The 25230-nt window shown below is 43.2% G+C and overlaps 1 protein-coding gene across 1 annotated transcript in view; it reads right to left on the bottom strand.

Annotated features, from left to right (window-relative positions):
* Sdk1 (sidekick cell adhesion molecule 1) overlaps positions 1–25230 on the bottom strand; it is a 920228-nt gene that overhangs the window by 372293 nt on the left and 522705 nt on the right. Inside the window, exon 5 of the mRNA XM_051205538.1 lies at positions 13731–13864. Within this exon, the coding sequence (XP_051061495.1) occupies positions 13731–13864 (134 nt within the window). The remainder of the gene's footprint in view (positions 1–13730; positions 13865–25230) is intronic.

The raw sequence follows: 25230 nt of genomic DNA, 5'->3' as shown, positions 1-25230 counted from the left end.
TGTGTGTGTGTGTGTGTGTGTGTGCACAGATTCCTATGTTGGACTGATACAGGCACACACATATAGGACAGAGGAAAACCTCAAGTGTCAGTCCTCATCTCTCGCCTTCTTAGACACGGAGACTCCTGGTCACTGCTGTGGACAAGGCTGGCTCACCCACAAGCCTCTGGGGGCTTTCCTGGCCTCTCCTTTGTGTTTTGATGTAGGCATGCTGGGATTACCGTTGCATGCTGCCACATCCAGCTTTACACTGGTCTTGGGGATCTGAACTCTGGTCCTTACACTTGCATGGCAAGAGCTTTCCTCAATGAGCCATCTCCCCAGTTCTCTTTCCAGAGTTCTGCTAGAGTCTGGCACTTCTGGTTTCTCATTTGTTACCCTGGCTGCTGGGAAATCATTAACACCGTTATAGCTCTCAGATACCCTGATTCCCAGATCACATTTTTATGTTTTATAAAACTACATAAACTAATAGTTTCTTGAACCAACATCCCAGGTTTCCCCTGCCAGACCAAGAACAGAGTGAACGAACAGCTGGGTCATGGGTCTAATGCTCCTTCCTCTGACCACCTCTGCTAAACACAGCCACAAGAAGCTGGAAGATCTGGGAACTGATTAGTGCTAAGAGTCTATTCCTGATGATGGTAAAAGGTGAGAACACCCGGGCAGCATAATGACCTGAAGTAGGAAAGATGACAAGGGCTCTAGAAGAAGATTTGCTAATTAGAATACACAGGCTACATCTGCCCGTAAACTTCTGGCCCCTATTATTTTTAACATAAATCCCACTTCTGTCCATTTAACATAAACTCCACTTCAGTCCAACTCACACACAGAGTGCCCTTGGGGAAGGGAGGGTTTGGTGCTGGCTTGGCTTTGGTAACAGACTTCAGAATATTGGGAAAGAGCTATTCTCTTTACCAGGCTCTTTGCCTGATTTTTCTGAAGTTTGATTTAGTGTTCTCAGCCACACCGTAAAGATCTGCAGCTTTAATTACCCGCAGTAATTGCCATCTATAAGGGCCCAAAGAGAGTCATTTACAGTGATCAGTCATAAAACATTATGGCTGAGCAGTAAAGGTAGAATCTGACTGCCATGAAGAGGTGACCACTGTTAGGCAGCAGGAACTAGAGCAGGAGCCAGCAGAGAAATTCCGTCATGATTTCTAAAGTCAAGCACCATCCTGCATCGCAAATGAGCAAATTACCAAAGTGTCTTTGGAGAAAGACAGGCCTAGGTTCAAATCCACACTACCAAGTGAAATATGCAGGTGCGCACAAGTTATTATTCATTTCACTTGCTTCCTCAGCTAAAATGAGGACAACACTGACCTTGTAACTTGTTCTCCCCAATGGAGATTCACGAGAGTCAATGTTTTTAATGGTGCATAATATTTGCATAGTGCATATACAGTAGACATTCAATAAATGGCTATTTTTACTGCTACCATGGTGTGCTTTTATTAAACTTTGGGATAAATCACATTTCCTGTCCTTATTTGTGTGTTAGAACCTAGAGTTAATGGGTGAGACATTAGAATGCTGTAATAGTTAATACTAAGTGTCCAGCAGGGCATGGTGACACACACATCTTTAATCCCAGCACTCAGGAGGCAGAGGCAGGGTGATCTATGAGTTTGAGGCCATCCTGATCTACAGAGTGAGTTCCGGGACAGCCAGAGATACACAGAGAGACCTTGTCTCATACCTTCCTCCCACCCCACCTGGCAAAACTATTGTCAACTTGACAGGATCTGGAGTCACCCAGGAGACCTAGACCTAAGCAGGTCTAGGGTCTATGAGGGGTTATCCAGACTGTGTTCACTGAGGTGAAGAGATCCACCCTAGTTAGGGGTGGCTCCATTCCATGGGCTAGGATCCTGGACTACATTAAAAGAAGAAAGGGAGCTGAGCACCAGCATCCATCTCTCTTAGCTTCCTGACAGCAGATGGCATGTGACCTGCTGCCTCACCCTCTGGTCACCATTCCTTCCCTGCTGTACCCTTGCCAATCAAAACAGAGCCCACCACCCATGAAGCGATTTGTGGATATTTTATGACAGCAATAAGAGCAGTAACACACGTGCCCTCAACACCAACACCATGCTGTTACTAAAGCAATTGGTTCCACTCTGTGCATCCTTCAGAAAATCACAAGTTCTCCCTTTTCTGAAAGACGAGGTGTTAAAAGACAATTTAGTCCAACAAATCAATCTGGATTTAGAAAGCCTCAAAAGGCATAAGTACAAAAAATGCCAACAGGTGTTTCTTAATTAGTAGCCTCGGAACACGGAACTCATTCATAAGAGGAAAAATACTGAGGATGACTGAGTAGAACAGGAAAAAAAATACTAAAATCCCCACACCGGGAGACTAACCAGGATTATTGTTTGTATTTGACTAATGAGTCAATATAGTTTTTCCAGGAAAACCCCATTTATGACTGGCTGCTAGCTTTGTGATCCTTTCCTGGGCAGCCACTATGACTGACTTCACTTAGGGATTCCCCAGACAAAGCACGTGATGGGGCCGAGCTAGAGATGACAGAATGGCTGTAAGAAAATTCAACTACCCCATGTTCTTCTTCGTATCCCCCTAAAATGTTCACATCTTTTAAAAGACGTGTTAATTTTTATCTATGCATATGTGTATGCACAGGCACAATTCCACGTGCAGCACAATTAGGGTGATGCCCACGGAGGCTAGAAGGCTGCGTTAGATCCCCCAGAGCTGGAGGTATATATAGGTGGCTGGGAGCCACCCGACCTAGCGGCTGGGAATCACAGTCAGGTTCTCTAAGGGGGTAGTATATGCTCTTAACTGCTGAGCATCTTTCCAGGCCCTCAAATTCCCTGTCTTTTCTTACTGGTAATGAAGTTGATGAAGCAGAGAGTCCACCGCATGCCATGGATGGGAGCGGGGCAGTGTGGGTGAACTACAATCCTGAGTCCCTTCATGTAGTATAAATTTTGAAATACTATTCCTTTGTATGTCAAGTCTACAATGGAATTAACTTAAGGCCTCTGTCAGCTAACTTCAGACAAGTTAAAAAAAAAAAATCAGACCCCAGAGTCAAGGGTAAATACTATTAGGACAACTCCAAGTCCCAGCCCTCAAACTGGCACCATTAGCGGACTCCCACGCTGACATATCTGTGTATGATCACTTAAATTGGTGCATTTAACAAGAGGGCAGAAGAAAGAAGGCTTTCTGGAGTTATTAAAGCCGAGTTTGTGGAGGAGTTTGTGAGGAATCTGATTAGGCAAATCAGTAGCAGATGGTAATCTGTGCCCTTAAATACTCAGCTCCTAATTGGCAGAAGTAAATGAATATTTATGGTCTATTTACTGATTCCAACTGGGCAGGTCAGCTTGGTGAGCAAATTCTCCTGAGCACTCACTCACTGAGCTGTGTGTCCTTGCTGGGAAGTAGGAGTGCCACGAGCATCCTTCTTAGAAATTCGTGGGATGAAACACATCTTCCTTCATATTCTCTGCAGTATCAAAGGTACCACTGCCAATATTAACCATGGCACTGGCTTGCCTCAAAAGGACAAAGACTTGGGATTGACCCACATAAAACCCAGACAGGACAATGTATGCCTGGAATCCCAGTGCTAGGGAAGCAAAGATGAAATGATTCCTGGGGCTTGTTGGCCAGACAATCTAGCAGAATTGGTGAGTTCCAGGTTTAGTTGAAGAACCTGGGTTACAAAGTATGGAGAGGGATCAAGGAAGACAACCACATCAGCCTTTGGCCTCCACATGAACATGCATACATGTGCAGGAATGCACATACACACAAACACACAGAGACATAGACCAACACACACAGAGAGCCCCGTCTTCAGTGTCACATCCACTTCACCCCTAAGCCTAACCTAGGTTTGCTGTCCACTCAAACGTACGTGGCTATGGTACTCCTGGGTACCAGACTGGCCTCACAGATGAATATGCATAGCTAGCACACTGCTGTCACACAGACCCAGTGTTCAGTAGGAGGGTGTTGCCACCAAGACAGATGGCCTCCTCCTTTAAAAATCAATCGCAGGTTCTTAAGTGTTCAGGTGGAGCAGTGCTGGCTGAGAACCCCCAGTGGAAGGGTAAGTAGGAGGTTCCCCTCCACACTTTTGTCTCATGACTCATGGCATATATAGTCTCCTTTATAGGAGCCACTATGTTGTGGGGAAGAGTGATACAGACAATGTTGTGAGTCCTCAGCCTCCTACTGACCATTCCATTCTCTTGACTAGGTCAGTAACTTTGTGACTATATCAACTATTTTGTGATTGGGTTAGCGATCATAAGACTAGGTCCTTTGCAAATGGTCTTGTGATTGGTGAGTGTGGTAGTATGGTGGTTTGAATAGGAATGGCCCCCATTGGCTTATAATCTGAATGTTTAATCATTAGGGAGAGGCACTACTTGACAGGGATTAGGAGGTGTGGTCTTGGAGTAGGTGTGGTCTTGCTGAAGGAAGTATGTCAATGAGGATGAGTTTTGGGGTTTCAGATGCTCAGGTCAGGCTTAGAGTCTCTCCCTCTTCCAGCTGCCTGTCAATCCAGATATAGAACTTTCAGCTACCTCTCTAGTATTCTGTCTGCTTGCGTGTTCCATGTTCTCTGACATGATGATAACGGATTGAACCTCTGGAAATCCTAGCTAAATGCTTTCCTTTATAAAAGTTGCCATGGTCATGGTATATCTTCACAGCAATAGAACACTGACTATTAGTGAATTTTGATGGGCCAGTAACCTCATGATTGTGTGTATGAGCTTGTGAACTTGGTCCCAGGCTCTACCCTCAAAGTCTTGGTTTTCTAGCCTGTGAGATGGAGTTGGCAATGGACTCCAGAGGAGCTAATGAAGAAGAAGGAGTGTATATAAGAACACATCTATCTGGTGCTCAAGGGAAGCCTTGCCCTTCATTTTTCCAAGCCCCTGGAGAACCATTTAATAGTATGCTTATTATAAATCGTCACCAAATCTGCAGACACCCCCAGTACAACACTTGACTTTTTGATCACCTGAAATCATCCTGTAAAACCATGTGTCTTTTCCACATTTTAGGTTGACATCTAAAATTTCTTGTCATAAAATATAAAAGAATGCAAATATAATTTTCAGTGTGTTTTAGCAAGCAGGCATATTTTAATAAAATCAAACTCATTTAGCACTCTTTCCTATGTTTTCAATGGAATCTAAATATTTGATGGGCCATGTGTAAAGATGTCACACATGCACTGGCCATTTAAAAGCACACAGTCCAGTGCCCATTCTACGAAGGGATTTTACATCATGCCCCAATTACCTACAAGAGCTGATGTTTCCAACCCTTTCTTTCCATACTTTTATCCTAATTTGTTATATTTACTGACTTTAAGTGTTTTATTGATTGTTCATAACAGTCATTGAAGCAGTATGTGTGTGAATTTGAATTTCACCTGGGGAAAGAAAAAAAAAGCAAAAACCAAATTTCTTCTCCCACACTGAGTTACTGATATGCTTATTCCTAACATTCAATCAAAAAGTGCACCATGGGCTAAGGAACTGGCTTGGCAGTAAAGAGCCATTAGTGTGTGTGTACACGTTTTATGTGTTGGTGCTTGTGGAATTCAGAGGTCAACTTCAGATGTTGCTCATCAGGAAACATGTCTAGATTGATTTAAAAAAAAAAAACCAGGGTCTCTCATTGGTCTGGGCCTCACAATTCAGCTGGATTGGCGGGACAGAGAACAACAGTGTTCTTCTTGACTCCATCTCCCTAGTACCGGGATTATGTACACATGCTACCATAGTCAGCTTTTTATTTGGATGATAGGGACCTGAACTCATGTCCTCAAGCTCACCAGACAAGCACTTTACCAACTGAGCCACTTTCCCAAACCCTAAAGTATTATTTTTATTTTTATTTTATTAAGTTTATTTTTGCTTTTTTTTTTTTGTGGTGGTGGTAGTAGGGGTTGGGTCAGGAATTGAATTTAGGGCATCATACATGCTAGGCAAGTGTTCTACCACAGAGCTATAGCCCTAGCACTCAAGGTCTTTTTGTTGTATAATTACTTACTCTCTTTTAACTTCATTAATTCATCCATCCACCCACCCACACACCCACCTATTCATTTACTAACTCTGCATCCATTCATCCATCTACCCACCCACTCACCAACCCACCAACTTACCATCCATCCATCTATTCATAAACCCATCCATCCAACTGTCCACTTATCCACCCATCCATCCATGCATCTATCCACCCATTCATCCATGTATCCATCCACCTACTCATTATCCAACTTTCTGCCTATCCATCCACTCACCACCCATCCTCCTCTGCCATGTGGGGCTCAGAAAAAATATTTAAGTTGCCATTTTAATTTACATTTTAGCTGAAAACATAAGCAGAATACTGTGTGCTAACAGTAGTGTTCATGAAGACTGCATCCTTTAGTTGGGTGACCTGAAGTCAAACTCTGTATGCAAGCTATCCCAAGGGACCATGTGGCAAGCAAGTAGACAGGATGTCCTCAAAGGTCTGTGTGCTTTTGGGACTTTGCAATAGGCTACAGTTTCACCTTTGCTGGGAAGAATGAGATTTGTGGACTTGTGTATTTTGTTTTAACTGAATGAATTCTCACAGCATGGATAGTGGATATAAAAGTATTCCTGGGGAGACACTGTGATGCTAGCACAGATGAATGAGGACACAAAGTCACACTGAACCTTGGAGGCCACATTCACAGGGGATAACCACATGCCATAAGCATTTGACCAAACAATTAAATATTATCAAGACCAGGTAAGGTATAGGCTTCCATTTACAGAGTGTTCACTGTGCTCGTCAATGAGACATCAAGATGGAATGAAGCTGCCATGAGGAAGATGCCAAGGAGAACAGTGTGGTGCAGAAGGAGACTTCCAGGATCAGCAAGGTACCTGAGACACTTAATTTCCTTCATACCAGTTAGTGCTGTAGCGAGTAATTAAATAAGGATTCCTATACTAGGGGCAGATTCTCAGGGCTTCTTTCTTTTTTTGGATGGTCTCATATAGCCCAGACAGTCCTTGAGTTCACTGTGCAGCTGAGGATGATCTTGAACATCTGATCCTTTTGCCTCTACCTACTGAGCACTGGGATCACAGGCACTGTACTACCAGGCTCAGTTTATATGGTATTGGGGATGAAACCCAGGGCTTAGTGCATGCTGGGTAAACATTGTCCTAACTAAGCTACATCCTCAATACTCAGAGCTGCCAAGGCGGCAGCTTCTCCTTTCTTCTTCTTCTCCTCCTCCTCCTCCTCCTCCTTCTTTTCCTCCTCCTCTTCCTCCTCCTCCTTCTCCTGCTCTTCCTCCTCTCACTCCTCTTCCTTCTTGACTTTATTTTCTCTTCAAGTATGTATATGTTTGTGTGTCTGCATGTGGGTATGTGCATGTGAGTGCAGGTGGCATGTGGAGGACACAGAGGACACTGGTTCCCTTGGAAATAGGGTTAACAGGCAGCAGTGAGCTGTCAGACATGGGTGCCTGAACAGAACTCAGGTTCTCTGTGGCAGCAGTAAGTATTCTTAACTGCTGACGCTGAGCCATCTCTCTGGTCTCATCATGACTTCTTTCTTCAGAAGGACTCTGGAGACCAAATCTTAGACTTGGTTCTACCCACTACTAGGGTGGGTCTTGTTTCTACTTACCAGCAGCTGCCAGAGGGTGGGTCAGCATTTGCTGGACAGAGCAAGCACAGTACCTAGCTAGCTATGTGGTTAAACACCTGACCTCAGGGCACTGAACATTTCCTACTTACGTTTCTGAGAATTTTGGCATCGAAGCATTATGCATCCTACAGAACCGTGGTTGGATTCTAAGTGGCTCAACCAGGATGGAAGCCCCAAAGTCTCCATATCAGTTTGGAGAGGCTATTTTCAAATGCTTCCTATTGCTTTAGGAAGCCAACCCATGCCAGAGTCCATTCAAAGGCTTACACCTGCTCCCTTTCATCCTTTTAATATTAAAAGCATGGGGAAAATAAGATAGGATTTCATCCTGGCACACAAAAAGCTGTGTTTTACAGGGCAGTCCTCTCGGATGACTGTGCAAAGACATTATTCTTGGGAACCGGCTTTCAACTACTAACCATCTATGAGGGCTGCAGTTAAATTAGCATGATAGAGGACAAAAGAATGTTAAGTGGGCTTCAGAATTAAAAGCCGGGTTTGTCAGCCTGAAGGAGGATCAGCTAAAATGATAGCCTATCTGGAAATGTTGTTTGAAGAGCAGACATTAAAATGAAAGAGGTGAAGAAAGCAGGAAGGAGAGAGGCAGTCATTTCTGTTTTAATCCAAGCTTCATCCCTCACAGAGAATCTCATTACACTGGACATTTTGAATATTGGGTCAGAAGTGATGATGTGTCTAAAGTACGTACGACGCTTTTAAACAATGATTGATTAATCACTGCACAGAACCCATCCTATCTCCTAACTGTAGGCTTTTTTTTTTTTTTTTAAAGAAACTCCCATTCACATATTAATTCAGCGTGGAAGAGCCGACACGCAGAAGTTAACTCGGTATAAACTTTTCAAAACGAAAGGGCAAAGCAGGCTGACAGGTTTATAAAGCTTGCCTGGGTCTGACCTCAGACTAGAAAAGTCTACTTCCAGGCAAGTTCAGCTCCTTCTGTCTTTAGATGTGCACCTGAGCTATGGGAGCTAGCTATGAAAGATTCATGTGGAATGCTTCCCAGTGCCACCTATGTCCTTAACATCTGGTGGCTTAGGTCAAGTTAGAATGTCAAAGCAAGCCTGTCCCAAGCAAGGCAGTAGAGTTGCTCTGGGAGCCTGGATGGAGGACCAGACTCTTTCCTTTCAGACTGGAATACCTACACAGCCCATACCACACTATCTTCCCAACAACACACAAGGAAAGAAATGTTGATACTTAATATGCCATCCACTAAATAGGCATGGCACAGCTTGCATCCCCATTTGGGGACTACGTTTCAGCTCTAACACTCCATGCATTTGAACAGTTTATTTTTATCCCTATACATTTATCTTTTGCGTCCCATTAATTTCAAGTGCAGCCAAAATATTCAGCCACTGGGCTTTGGGAGATGGTTCAACTGGCAAAATACTTGCCTTCCAAGCATGAAGATCTGGGTTCAGATCCCTCAGAACCCACATAAAGAGCCAGGCATGGGTATATTGTCTGTAACCCCAGGGCTGGGCAAGTAGAGAAGCAGATTCATAGAACTTGCTGGCCAGCAAGTCCAGCCAATCACTAATTTTCAGTTCAATTTAGAACCATGTAAGGCCCCCATGTGTACACATGAACATCACACACACACACACACACACACACACACACACACACACACACACACACACCTTCTGTAAACTTCTCTTGTTAGCAGGTGACAGCATACTGTCTATTTAGATTCGGAGACAAGGTTAGTCCTGTCCCTCCCTCTATTCCTATATTGTAACCAAGGAGAGATGGGAGCAGAGATAATTCACTTTTTAACTAATTGTAGTATGATCCATGCAGAACTTAATTCCCAGCAAGCTATTCACGCCAACTACACCAAGGTCCCTTACTTTATTCTCTAGACAAGAAAGGGAAGACATCTCTATTCACTAAATGCTAATTGGCTGAAATACCTTTTGGTTCTTCTGGAACACTGGCTGGTTTTTTGCTTTGTTTTTTAAATGGTCAGTTTTCTCCTGCTCTGTTCTCACAAAAGCCTACCTCAGAAAAATACAAAACAGACATCTGAGGCTGTAGACACAGCACACATTCACTGTGCTGCTGTAAGGGGCCTGGCAGGGATGAAGACATCCCAGAAAGACAGAAAAGCTCAACCAGAGAGGGAGCTAGTCTCCAGGAAGGTATTTTAAAGTTATTGTCAGAACACCTAACAGTATGAGACTGAAGGCCAGACAATGAAGGGTCAACAGTAGGGGGGGCGGGCCATGACACTCCTTGGCCAGGACTTCTTAGATGTGCATAACCTCTGCCCCTCTATTAAATCAATCTTCAATCTTACTTCAGGACCCCAAAAAAGGCAGACTTGGGGAGATGGGTGGCTTTGTCCCTCTTTCCAATGTGGTCACACTGGACAAATATCCTTTTTCTGCTTTCCACAATTAATTTGATTCCTTTAATTGGAATATTGAGGATAGTGGGCTGAACTTGGCTTGGGGCACGGCTCATGAACCCCCCTCCCCAAATTCAATTAAGAAGGTAAATGACTCTTAAGAATGCCCTATTCCATGAGGAATTGGGTGGGGGTGGGGAGAGATAAGTCTACCATGCTCAAAGGTCTCATGGATGCTACATGCCCATCCCAAGATACAGCTCCCACCTACATGGCACCATGTGACATATCAGCAGCCACATTTCAGCACACATCTTTGAGGGGTTTGTAGATTTATCAAGACTTCTGATCTTTAGAGGTTTTCCAAATAGAACTTCTACTGGGAAAATGCATAATTGGTTCCATTTAACATTTAGCTAAGTCTGCTATGTCAGGGGAAGGTTCACCTAAGAATTAAAATAAGACCAGATATTCCTCCTCCTCCCTTCCCACACCATATCTGGTTTTGATAAAAAATGAAGACTACATAAAGGAATAGAATGCAGGGTTTTACCCAGCACAACATAAGTCTTCAGTACCAATCTCATTATAGCTCAACTTTAAGTGTTTTACCTGATGCCAATGAAAAGATAATATTTTACAAGGGAGTAAGATGTGAGTTGGTTAATTATAATATTTATGAGTGGCTTCTTAGATACTTTTTGGTTCGGGTAGACCTGAAATTATTGCAAAAAATTTTACATATTCCAATTATCTATTGCCATGGTATTGCATTCAGCAGGGACTCTGAAAATACACTGTAATAGTTCTATTCTCTACCTCAGGTCAGAATAGCCCATCAGATGCCAGCGTGCTAACCATTTTGTAGCTCTGGGATAGAAGTATTGTGTGTACCAGAGTTTCCTGGGGAATCATTTCCCCCCTCCTTCTAACAGGCTAAGGCTGATTTCCTTGGTTCTGAACCAGAATGCCACTCTCTTTGACCATCATTATTCTATTTATATCACAATTGAGTGCTAAATCAGATTTGCTGAACAGAATAAATGCCTCTAGTTATAAAACTTGGCAATCATTAACAATAATCATGAGATCCTTGGTAGTACAATCTCTGTCCCTTGTTACTACGGCTGAGAATATCTTGGTCAGTCGTGTTCACTTCTCCAGTGGCTCTTGACAAAGGCAGTTCTTCCAATAGCAGAATGTCACACATGGGAAGTGTGATGCTCCATCTAACCAAGGGCATTCAAAGGCCAGGCTAATCCTTAGTCTGTGTGGTATATGCTCTGAGGAGGAGAACTCAGCTCTTCAAAATTAAAGAGGCTCTAAGGGGCTGGGGGAATGGCTTACTCAGTAAAGTGCTTGCTGGGCAAGCATAGGGCCCTTGTTCTGTCTTTTGGAACCTATATATAAAGGCTGTGCATAGAAACAGGATCTACAAAACACAGTTCTGGGACAGTGGTAATAGGCAGATCCCTGAGAATCAGCATCTACCACCCAAGTCTAGCTGATTCAGTGAACCAGAGAACCTGCCTTAAAAATGAGGAGGAAGAGAGTAGAATGATGGCTTAGTGGGTAAGAGTACTTTTTTGCACCATCAGGAGAATTTGAATTTCAAATTCTAGTATCTAATTGAAAAACTGGATTCTGGCCAGGCTTGTGACACACACACACACACACACACACACACACACACACACACACACACACACACACTCCCTTTAATTCCAGCACTTGGGAGACAGAAGCAGGCAGATCTCTATAAGTTTGCTTGTGGACATCATGGTTTATACATACTGAATTCCAGGATAGATAGGGCTACATGGAGATTCTGTTTCAAAACAAAAACAACAGTGGGTGTTGTAATGTGTGTCTATAGCCCAGTTCACTGTAGAGGGTGGAGACAAGAGGATCTCTGGAACTTGCTGGCTGCCACCCTAGCTGCAGAATCAATAGAATCTGTTGGAGAGTGACAGAACACTGATGTCCTGTTCTGTCCACTACACTCATGGTTATGGGGACATGTACATACCACCCCCACAACATGTATACATGTATCATAATGTGTGGCATACACATGCATGCATATATGTGAATACACATGCAAGATGGGTTTTTTGAGACAGGGTTTCTCTGTGGCTTTGGAATCTGTCCTGGAACTAGCTGTTGTAGACCAGGTTGGCCTCGAATTCACAAGATGGTTTCAAAAGCAACTTATGAAGATACCTGGCCTTTGCACACACACACTTAAGAATTAAAAGAGCCGATGGCAGAATCATAACAGAGCCACTCAGATCACTTGTCAGGATGTAGTGAGGACATACTCCCTCAATCCCCCAAAACCAGCACCTAGTGCTCAAGGCAGACATCTCCCCTGTGCATTCTGTCTCTTCTAGAAAAGCAGCTGTCCTGAGACAAAGCAAACACATTTCAAAAAGTGTAAACAGAAAAGCACTTTCCACAAGCCTCCAAGTGTATTCAGGAAGATTAAATCCACAGATATCATATGCCCTTGTGCCAGGGTAACAGCCTGAAATTCACCTTCCAAGACTGCTCCCCATTGATGTTTTCTTAAGTGTTTCATTCCATTAAAGGAGACACTGCCAACATGTGCAGACATACCTCTGACATGTATGTTGGAAGCTGGTATAGCTCACAGTTCATACTTGGATTATTTTTCCCATTCTTCAAAATTAACTTTTGCTAGAAAGATTTCAAAGTCCAAATGTCTAAAGTTTTTTACTTCAAACTAAAATTTCATTAAATAAATTGAATCTATAACTGCAACTTGTTGGAATTTAGTTGAGTCAAGTGAAAAATGAGCAACAGATTATGCTCAGACACTGACTTTAAAATTTTTGAGGATACTTTCCTCCTTAGCGCAGTAGGCAGTGCATCAGTCTCATAAAAATAAATTGTCTGAGGTGGATTTGTGCTCACTTGGTAATAGGCAATAGGATTTATCGTCCTCCTGCCTCAGCATCCTTATTGGGCAGAGACCAAAGGTAACAAGCCTTGGTCACTAGACCTACTTTTTAAAATTCCGCTAATTTTTAAAAGTTCAAGCCATGGTGTGTGTGTGTGTGTGTGTGTGTGTGTGTGTGTGTGTGTGTGTGTGTGTGTGTAACTTCTGGACATCAGAACTCTCCTTCTATCACAAGGGCCTAAGGATTGTTCTTAGGAATTTAAGTCATCAGGCTTCAAAATCCTTTACCCACTGAGCCATCTTTACTGGCCCCAAATATTGCTAATTTAAACATAGCATTATATGTACATTTTCTTTTTCTCAAGAATGTTATCCTTAGGTTATATAATCTATATCTTAGTCTCAAGACCCATAGGTACAACATGAAGAAGTTGTTAAAACAATGGTGTTAGTAGTGGACAAAAAGGAACAAGCTTTTTTTTTAGGTCCACAAAACAAGGAAGATCTTGGGTTAAAAATATAAAATTCCCATTGTCTGCAAATCATTCAAAGGAATCACTCGCTCTGAAGCCCTGTGAACTATCAACAACAGATCAATATTAAGCGATAAACCACACCAGAGAAAGAAGATGCATTGCACAGTGTCCCTCAACACAGTGGTTATTAATTACAGCAAGACTTCCTTTCGGGACCATCAGTTGTATTTTCAAAACTCACGTGCTATGCTCAGGTGGATGAACGGGCTTGTCTTGTTCTCTCCATTCCTCTCGTTCACGGCCTGCACATAGTATGCCCCAGCGTCACTCGCTTTTGTTGCAAGGATCACCAGCTGATTCTCCAGTGTGATGGCTCTGTTTCAGAGACAAGACAGGGTCAGGGCCACGTAGGGGAATGTAACAAAGAGTTAGCTCATCGGGCCAACTATACAGTAATAAAGATCCAGACATGGACTGAAGGGATACCTAAACCACTAAAGTACTTGTCTTGAATGCATGAGGACCTGAGTTAAACCCCCAGAAGCTATGTGAAAACGCTGGCTGTGATGTGATGCTTGTAATCCCAGCATTGAGGAGACAGAGATGAGCAGACCCTTGGGGCTCCCTGGCCAGTCAGCTGTGGTGGTTTGAATGAGAATGGCCTTCATAGGCTCATATGTTTGAATGCTGGGTCCCCAGTTGGTGGACCTGTTTGAGAAAAATTAGGAGGTGTGGACTTGTTGGAGAAGGTATGTCACTGGAGGTGGGCTTTGAGGTTTCAAAAGCTCATCCCATTCCCAAAAGCCAAACCCTGTCTTTCTTTCTGCCTTGGGGTTTCTGTCTCAACATGTAAGCTCTCAGCTACTGCTCTATCTTCATGCCAGCCTGCCACCACCATCCCCTACCCCACCATGATGGTCATGGACTCAATGTCTACAACTGTGAGCAAGCTCACAGTTAAACTCTTTCTTTCATAAGTTGCTTTTGCCATAGTGTTCTGACACAGCAATACGAATGTAAATAAGACACTGCCTATCCTACTCAGAAAGTCAGGCCAGTGAGAGATCTTGTCTCAAAATACAAGAAGGGACAGAGCCTGGGGAATAATATCTGAAGTTAACTTCTGGCTTTCACAGGAATGTGTGCATACCTGCACACTATTATCCAGAACCCCCTAAAATAAAATAAATACAAGAAATAATAGACGAAATCAACAGCAGGCTGGCTTGTGGCTGTGCCTTCCTGGATAGCAGTCTACCATCTCAAGAGCTCTACATCTGAACTAACTCTTGTCTGTAAGGAAGATGACAGGAACCTCTAGGGACTAACATAGAGAGTCCTGAGAATTCAAGATAGTGTTTGTTAGGAGATATCAGGGAGCAGCCTCTTGTTCTAGGCTAGCAGAGGGCTGGACCACCAATTGGTCTGTGACAAGTGACCTTGGAAACCTTGCTGGAGCTTCATATGTCTGATGGAGAGAAGGAGAGATGCCATTGGCCACAGTGCTGACTGCTTCCATTTAAAACACCCCATCATTACTAGCTATGGAATGCACACTCCTTCCTGTGCTCTCATATCTAGTTGTAGAGAGGAACCGTTAAACTTTGGACACTTTGACTAAGTCCTCCCCAGGCATCCAGGGTTTAGCAGGAAAGAACCCTGAGGTACATTTGATCCACACACCCTTTCTTGGAGCTCTGCCTGCCTGCCAAGGTCACATAGCAGCTTGCAATTAGAGGTGAGACAAGGCTTTCTCCACACAGATGTGGACATTTAGATCACATCTGTCTTCTCTACACATATGTGTACTTCCAAATCACATCTGTCTTAGTTTCTTTCCCCGTTGCTATGGTAAAATGTTTTGACAAAAGCAACTTGAGGGAGAAAGGGCTTATTCCAGCTTACAGTACAAAGTTCAAGTCCATGGCAGGGAAGTCAAGGCACCAGCAGGCTGAAGCAGCTGCTCATCCACAATCAGGAAGCAGAGAGAGAGGTAAATGCACACTGCTATTCAGTGCCCTTTCCACCTATACAGTCTAGGATCCCAGCCAAGAAACCTTGCTACCCACAGTAGGTGGATCTTCCCATCTCTGATAACGCAGTCAAGATAACCCCCGACAAGCACACCCACAGGCCCCTTTCCTATGAGACTCTAAATCCTGTCAAGTTGATAAACACTATCACAAATAATACAGGCTTCTCGCTGTGATATTCATCTAGAAAGGAGGAAGCCAATGAAGTTATAACATCTACAAACCCAGGCTACTTCTTACAGGAAGCCCTGCATCCTTCCCCGTTGTTTGTAGCCCTCTGGCTAGTTTGAAGGGCCAGTGGGGAGGTGGGATTTGTTTAAAAACTTCTAATGCAATTATGGAGCTGGGGAGATGGCCCAGTGTGTTAAGTGCCTCTTACAAGCATGAGGATGTGAGATAGGTCATCAGTACCCATGTAAAAAGCTAGGTGTGGTAGTGCTGGAAAGGATGCAAGTAGATCCCTAGTGCTCACTGCCCACCCAGCCTAGCTAAATTAGTAAGTCCCGGTTCCAGTGATAGATCCTGTCTCGAAAAACACTCCGAAAGTTGATCTCTGGCTTCTACATGCACACATGCACTTACACACAGAAACACACACTAATACGCACACACCAACCCACACAAATGCACTCACACATGTATGTACACACAAATACACACACTAACATATACACATATGCATGCGTATGTCTATACACATGCATGTAGACACATGCATCTACACATACATTAATACACACTAACACACATACATGCATGCACATATGTATCTACACACACACTAATACATACTCACTAACACATACACATATATGTGTAGACACATGCATGCATACACACATGTGCACTCATGCAGGCACTTTCATACACTATTATGCAAACTAGCATACACATATTCAGGCATACACACATCTACACTTACAAATTCAGACACACTGAAACACACATGCATGCACACAGACATCTACACATGCACACACACACACAACACACAGAGTAAATGTGAGTAACATGTTCTCTGGCTTACATGTCATGTCTAGACCACCCTCTCTTCTTTCTAAGCCCTACAGGCTGAGTGTTCCACAGGGAAGGGGCCTGCCTCTTCATTCTCTGACCTGCAGAGCCCTTCCAGAACCAGGAAAGGCAGTCAGTCATCTCTCCCAAGGAATCAAAGGTAATAATCATCTTTCCCTCCTGTTACCTTTTGGAGAGCTGTTCGCCAAAAATCTCCTGGTTTTTCTACATTGTATAAAATTATCTTAAGGAGTGATTGCTCACTAGGCTCCCACAGGGCATATTACATTTTAGGTCTCTATGGCTAACTTATTTCATGTCTCATTTAAGAAAATTTCCCTATTAGGAAGTTTTCAATTTTTCGTCCCATAAAAATATTTCAAAAAGAGTTTTACTATAATTATTTATGACTGCTTTATAGGTTCTTTTATAGAAGCATAGAAATTGTTCCATTTTATTTTAGTATATGTTACACTGGCACCTAAAATTAAATATGAATATTTACTACACACGAAGTTATACATTTAATAGTATAATTTAAAAATTGAATATATAATTTTTGCTTTCACATCTGATTTTTAGCATACTAACCTTAAGTATGCCTATTATTTCTCAGAATTAGTCATTTTAAAATGCTCATTAATTTTCTATGTTATTTACCACAGTTTTCTAAGACTACAGAAAATTAAAAAGCACATAAAAATGAAAACAGTAAGTTTTATACCTATTAAGGTTTTTTATTTTAAAGCTCCTTTCTTTTAGTTTTTGATTTCTGTACATGTTGAAGATAAACGTTAAAAAAAGAAAACTTATGTATTGTTTAAAAAGACATTTGAAAAGAAGAAGCAATTTCCCGGAAGGCTATTCTTTCTCCTTCTATGTAATATTTCCATGTAGAGGATTTATATGAAAGAAACTAACTTATGAAATAGAAGTAAAATTTCTACAAACATCTATATTGATGCTATAACCTAATGTCTGCCATAATAGATGGGTATGTGTGTGTGGGGGTACATGAGTGTAGAAGTGTACATACACACACACATCTGTACACGTGCATGTGGAGGTCAGAGGTGGATGATGTTGGGTGTCTGCCTCAGATGCCATCCATCTTATTTTTGGCGACAGGAGTTCTCACTGAACCTGCCACTCACCAGTTGAGCTAGACTCGCTGGCCAGAAAATTCCAAGGATCTGTCTGTCTGTGCCCATGGTGCAGCAATTGCAGATGTGCACTGTCTTGCTTAGCTTTGGATATGGGTTTGGGGGACAGAACTTCAGTCCTTGGCTTGAACAGTAAGCACTTAACTAACTGAGCCATAAGCCTGGCCACATGTACTGTGAGACTTTAGTAAGAAAAACAGTTTGTAGAGACAGTGGCCACAGGGAGCAGCTGCTGGGATGGTCTTGTGGTGAGGCTTCCAGAGAAAACTGAATTTCCTAGTGCTCAGGTTGATTGATGGTACCGGGTACTTATAGTGGCATTTTTTTAAGGCTATTGGGAAACACAGGTAGCATGAAGCTGATGAGTCTGGGTTGGGGGGACAGGACAGATAAAATAGAAGGTTCTGAGGTTGATGTGTATGTATATGTATGTGTGCAGGTACACATGTAATTTTAAGTGGGTGTGGCTTGAGTGCTGTTCTTTTGGCACCATTCACCTTGTTTTAGTGAGATGGGTTCTCTGAGATGAGTTTTCCTATTGTTTTGTAAACTAACTGATCAGGCTAAGATAACTGGCCAGTAAGTCCCAGGGATCCTGATGTCACTACCTCACCATGCTGGGATTTTTTTTTTTTAATGTGGGTTTGGGGCACTAAACTCAGGCCTTCATGTTCCCATGAAGCACTTTACAGACTGAGTCATCTCTACAGCCCATTGAATCAATCACCCTATGACCTACTGCACCTGTTTTAGTTAGCTTTAACTGTCACCTTGACAAAGTCCAGTGCCATCTGGAAAAGGAGTCATGATTGATGCACTTCCCAGATCAGGTTGGTCTGTGGGAAATGGTTTCAATTGTTAACTGATGCAGAAAGGTCCATCCCACTGTAGGTGGCACAATTCCTTAGGCAGGTGGTCCCTGATTGTATAAGAGAGCTAAAAGGGCAAGAAACTAGTGAGTCAGCCAGGAAGTAGTGTCCCTTCATGGATTCTACTTCAAGTTTCCCATTTCATTTCCTGCCTTGACTGCCCATTGAAATCTGCAAGTTGAAATGAGCCCATTTCTCCCCTGAGTTGCTTTTGGTCATGGTATTTGTCATGGCAACAGAACGGAACTTGGACACCAGCTTTACACTGTCTGCTTCACAACGTTAATGCATGCCCCTTAAAATCAAATTTGTTTGAGTCTGAGTTCCTGTGATGAGAAGTGGACAAGGTACGGATACAGGCTCAACAGTCACATACATCCAGGATTTTAAAATAGCCTCTTTTCTGTGCATATGACAAAATCCTAGGAATATCTTTTTTGTGTGTGTGAACATAAAATGGAAATGTGGTTGTTCTGTAAGTGGTAAGAGTGTAAACCATTTTCTTTTGAATCCTGTATTTTTTAATATTTTCCAATCTCCCTACAACAAACATATATCACTTTGGTTATTAGAAGAACGGTGCTGAAAAGAAGTGCAGAGGGCATGCTCAGTGATTATGGGAGCAGGGTTTAATACTTTCCCCGTAATAGGAATGGCTCAGCTTTATTATAACATAATTCCAAAGAACTCATTTAAAACTTGCATTGACTTTGCAGGAAAATTATAGTGTTCAGCCAGAGAGATTTTCCCTTAACTTTACTGCAATAAATGTATGTATTTTTTTTTTAGAAAAATAAAATTATGTCTTTAGTCTTCCACCACCTTCATCCCACACTTTAAAAATGAAACTTTAGAATTCTTACTTCTAATTCAGTGAGTTAGTAATAAAAGAAGTAAGGGGGACAAAAACCCTCACTCCAGTGCACAGAGCTGGTACTGAGAAAACTACAATGTTGGGTTCATGGAGAGCAAGTCAGAGGGTCATTCAAGAGTGAACTTTGAACTGCAGGAAGTGTTTTCAGAAGCTAGGGACCAATCTGTTGTCCTGAACCAATGGGGCTCATGAATAGAGGCAACATCACAGGTCCATAAAGGATGCCAATTACCAATGGCACTTTCTAAGTGCTTCTGGTCATTCTTCACTTGACTCTAGCCTATTGGGGAAGTGTCATACAGAGTAATTCTTTGTTTGAGGAAAGATAAAACTTGAGGCATGGAGGAGCTCTGACCAGGGTCAGACCAGGGGTCCAGGGTCTCTGACCAGGAGCAGTGATTAAAATATTGTTGGTTGAAGGAGTTGAGGATGTAGCTCAGTCAGCAGAAGGTTCATATAATCCAGGGTTGGTGACCCACCCCTGTATTCCTAGAACTCTGGAGATAGAGACAGGAGGGTCAGAAGTTCAAGGTCAGCTTTGGACACATAGTAATTTGAGGTTAGCCTGGCTACATGCAACACTGTCTCAACAAAACACAACACAGCAACAATAACAACAAACTTTGGAGAAAATGGCACTAGACATGAATAATCAGATGTCAGGGAGAGCCTCCACATATGGGAACATCTGGTTGAACTTCTCTTGCTGCACTTGTCAGGGTCCAAGGGAAGTCACCATCCCAATGTCATAACACACCATCTGCTTTCAGGGATATGATGTTGATGTAGTAATTCCCAATACTCTGGATCTGGGGTTGGGGAAAACAGCCCACTGGAAACCTTGTAGGTGCCTGAATACCAGGAAGGAAGAGGGAGGGCATTTAATACCTGATTCACCATTCAGTGAGCAACTGTTTGGGTTCCCAGGCCTGGGTATGAGTGGAAGGGAGAGTAAGCCCAACCAAGAGCACACCTTTTCATTGCACAGAGCTCGAACTGGCCTATGTACACTTTAAAAGGTGACAGGACACACACTCTAACCACCGTCTGCAGAGGAGCTAGTGAGCTGATGGACCAGCGTCAGGAGTTCTGGACACATGCCAAAGTGGTTTTCAGAATCTAAAAGAGAGAGAGAGAGAGAGAGAGAGAGAGAGAGAGAGAGAGAGAGAGAGAGAGAGAGAGTGTGTGTGTGTGTGTGTGTGTGTGTGTGTGTGTGTGTGTGTGCAGAAGCCAGACTTTGGTGTCGTTCCTCAAGAGCTGCAACCTTCTTTGTTTGAGAGTTTGAGATAGGGTCTCTGGTTTTCTCAGAACTTGACAATTTGGCTAGGTTGGATGGCCCCCAAACCCATAGGATCTGCCTGTTTTTAACCTCTCTAGAGGTAGCAACCCATTATGCATCACTGCTCCCAGCTGTTTTGTGTCTGCTCTGGGGATTGAACTCGGGTCCTAAGGCTTGCATGACAAACACTCCACCTAGTGAGTTGTCTCTCTAGTCACCAGTAAGGACTCTGGTCTTAGACATTCTCAACAGAAGCTAGGATGTCAGGGCAAGCACTGCTTTGTATGTTATGATGTAAACTTGGTAATATCCAGTAAAATAAGAACTTTGGCTGTGGACTGTCAAAGCACAATGTAATGCATAAATGTTAAAGTAGCATTTGATTAGTTTCAATTGACCCTCAAGTGAATTCAAAGAAACAGTGTAGGAAAATGTGGGGAAAAATGTTGTTCTTAAACTCTTTAAAAATGTTTGAAATAGGCTCCATTTTAACTAAATGATCATTTAATGGGCTGGATGCAAGGCTCAGTATTTTGAGTGTGATTTGGATCCTGAGTCCCACTATGTAATAGCAAGTTCCAAGCTGCCAGCTTTGGACTGATGAACTTGTCTTGGTTGTGTAATTACAAGAACTACAATTGCTTCCAAGTAGTTTGGGGCTTGAGAGGCACTGGATCCTGGGTAAGCAGTTGTGGCACTAGAGTAACTTGTGAGGGATGGGCCCTGGGTAAGTGGCTATGGCACCAGAGTGACAAATTTACTTAGTTAAGAGGCAAACATTTGCTGCCAATCACTAATTCTGAGTGGAGGAGAAAATAATAAAGGCAATAGATTCATTTTTATTATGATTTGCTTATTATTAGGTTTTAGTGTTCATGTGTGCATATGTATGTACACCATATGTATACCTGGTGCCCATGGAAGCCAGAAGATGGCAAAGGATGCCATGGAACTGTTGTTAGAGATAGTTGTTAGTTGCAATGTGGGTGCTGGGAACCAAACCTGGGTCCTCTGTATAATCAGTAAGTGCTTTTAAGCACTAGGTCATCTTGCCAGGTCCAGGAAGTCCAAGGTGTTGTTCAATGAAGAAGCATTTCCCCAGAGTCCCTCAGTGAGGGGCTGGGGTGTGGCTCAGTGCTAGAGCACCTGCCTAGAATCCCCCAGTGAGGGGCTGGGGTGTGGTTCAGTGGTAGAGCACCTGCCTAGAATCCCCCAGTGAGGGGCTGGGGTGTGGCTCAGTGGTAGAGCACCTGCCTAGAATCCCCCAGTGAGGGGCTGGGGTGTGGCTCAAGGGTAGTACAAGTGCTTAGCATGCACAAAGCCTGGGCTCCCAGCTCTAGCATCACATACAGCGATGTTAGCAATGAGAAGAAAGGCACCAGTGAGTCTGAGAGCTGTGGTTTCTTTGTGAAGGACATACTGTTCCCAGTAAGGGAAGACACTAGTGGCAAGGGACACCACTTGATTTCTTATGACATGGGGAAGCTACCAATCATAACAGCAAGCTCAACTATATTTCCCCAGTAAGTGGCCTACATCTTGCAAAATGTTGCCATGTATCCATGTAGGAATCCTTTTCTATGGCAGACACAGTGCATTTTGTAATAGCAGGAATACAGAAAGGATACAATTACATTTATATGAATTCACCACTCTCCAATTCTGTTTTGACTGCCAACTCTTTAGTTATAGATGCCAGTGGAAGTAAATTGTGGGGCAGAAATTCTGAATTTGTTATTCCCTATAATTCTTCATATTGGAAATAATTCAGATACATATTTTGTCTTATCCACAATGATCCCCATTTTTCAAGCAGTCTGAAAAATAGTATGTATCTACCAACAATACTATATGAAGGAAATACCTAGGCATTCATGTTCACCTACTTGCTCTGACTGTTCTTGTAGCAACTGGCAAATATATTTTGGTGCCTAGAACACAGGCAAGGAAAGGAATCATTTAACTATCCAATGGCTATTTATGGACAGTGTACAACATTTTCCAGAGAAGGCACACTGCAGGGACCTGGGAGATGGCTCAGTTAGTAAAGTGTTTGCTTTGCAAACACAAGGACCCAAGTTTGATCCCCAAAAATCCATGTACAAATGCTGGGTGCAGCAGAGTAGGTCTGTAATCCCAGCACTGAAAAGGCAGAGGCAGGAGGATCCCTGGGGCTTTCTGATCAGTAAGTCTTTCTGAATCAGCAAGCTCCAGGTCTAGGAAAAATTGCTATCTCAAAAACTAAGGTGGATCGGGCGTTGATGCCTCATGCGGTTATTCCCAGCACTTGGAAGGCAGAGGAAAGTGGATCTCTGTGAGTTTGAGGCCAGCTAGTTGAAGGATAGCCTCCAAAGCCACAGAGAAACCCTGTCTTGAAAAACAAAAAGAAAAAAAAAAAGGTAGAAAGCAATTAAGAAAGAAAAACAGCATCAACCTCTGATTTCTGTAGGCATGCGCGCCCCTCCCCCCACACACCACAGAGAAAGAGGGGAGAGGCAGGAAGGGAAGGCACACTGGGAGTTACAGTTACTGCAAAGTGATATTCCCTTGGGTGATGAGGTCTAATGGTGCAAAGGCATCAATGGGTAAAGACGGCCTATGTGTTTCATAGAATATATGGGATAGGCAAGCCTCAGTTGCAGACAGTCCACCACAATGAATGCAGCTCGGTCCATAGCTATGTACTTAGCAGCAGCAAATGTAAAATTTGGATAGGTATCACCTTGGAAAGACAGGCAGCTTTCTAACCTAGAAGACAGTGACAGTTCAGAATGAGATAACTGACCACTTCTGCAGGTGACCCAGGAGGAAGTGTCATCCTCATGTCTGCTGGTCCACTTGCCCTCTAGAGTGGGCAACACATCCAATCTGGGTTGGTCTGGAGGCAGACAATTAGAGGAGCAGCTTAGCTCTCCCCCCCACATCCAGGACCCTATTTGGCTTCTACCAACCATATATCCTTTCCCAACAAAGCAATTAGCAACCTAGGACCCCCACCTGCATCAAGCTACACACAAAACCCTAATGACCCTGAGCATACCTTCTTCTGAAGCCATGCATATGCTAGAACATATTCTAGAAGAAGAGGCAGTGGACTCTTCCAGCCTGGACTGGTTATGATGTGTATGTATAGTAACACAAACTGCGTTCTTTGAGTGACCTTGTAGGGAAAACTGTGTTTGCCATTTCATGCTGATGCATGATTAGGCATGCACATGATTAAAATCAGATGTATCATGGTAAAGAGTATGTACCAAGGACAAAGGCTTATGCAACCAAAATCTGTCAATCAAAACAGAAAACTACCCTCACTCCTCCCCTGGAAACTAACTCCTCCTCTTCCTGGACCCACAAAAGGAAATCCCAGACAGTCACCAGAAGCTCTTGAGCTCATGCTTGCTCAGGGATTCCTGCTCCTGTGCAGCATAGGGACCCTGTCTGCACAGTCACGTTGCTTCTGAATAAAATCCCTTTTTTGCTAATTGTGCTTCTTCTTCTTTGTTCTTTTAACAAGGAACTGAGAAAGAAACACTCAGTCTAGACAGAGGTCAGCAGAGACAGTCTAGGCTCTCCACCATTCTTCCCCACAGGCATAGTTGCAGAGTGAGTGTCCCATTCAGTGTGGCAAAGAAATTTCAGGGAGCCACTGGGCTATTGGAAGAGCAGTAGAGATGGACACCCATCTAGGGACATACTGCTTGTCTCTGATCAAAGTGGAAAGGAGATGTGAACTCAGGTGTGCTTATCTCCCAGCACAGCTCCCTGAGTGCCTGGAGACTGGAAATAGAATGGGGTGTGACTGACAGTTAAAATCCTAGGTGTCTGTAGAGAAGACACCCCATTCTCTTATCAGAACATGCTTATGGTTAACAGGATGCTACAACATGAACAGGCACAAGGAGAAGCGATCACAGCATTCCATATTAGCAGAGACAGCCTAGGCATCACACAGGGCTTCCTGGGTATCCATGGGAGGGGACGAGATTTGTTCTGTCTCTGATTCCATTCCCTCAAGCTCATCACTTGTTTTCCCATCTGTAAAACAGATGTGACACTACTGATATTTAAAGGGTCTCTATGAAGTTCAAAATCAGGTACGGAGGCAAAAGAGGCTGCCCCAGGCTATTATTGTGGTTGTTTGTTGAATTGGGTTGTGGTTTTTCAGGAATGTTAAATATGAATGGCAAATGAGAAAATGATAGATGTCCTCGGCTATCCAACTGGGGCTTTACACACTGAAGCAAGGCATAGTGAAAGTCACCATGTGGCACTTTCTTGATTAATAATTGATTTGTGAGGAGGACACAGTACTCTGTGGGTGGTGCCATGCCTGGACAGGTTGTCCTGGGTTGTATAAGAAAGTAGATGGAGGAAGCCATGGAGGACACCAATGAGCAGTCCTTTTCCATGGCCTCTGCTTCAACTCCTGCCCTCAGGTGCCTGCTTGAGTTCCTACCTTGACTTCCCTTCATAATGGACTGCTATTGGGATGTGTTATGGGCATGTGGC

The sequence above is a fragment of the Phodopus roborovskii genome, unplaced genomic scaffold (genome assembly GCF_943737965.1).
Source record: "Phodopus roborovskii unplaced genomic scaffold, PHOROB, whole genome shotgun sequence".
Classification (NCBI taxonomy): Eukaryota; Metazoa; Chordata; class Mammalia; order Rodentia; family Cricetidae; genus Phodopus; species Phodopus roborovskii.
The sequence above is the reverse complement of the archived record's forward strand: the minus strand, read 5'-3'. Positions and strand labels throughout refer to the sequence as shown.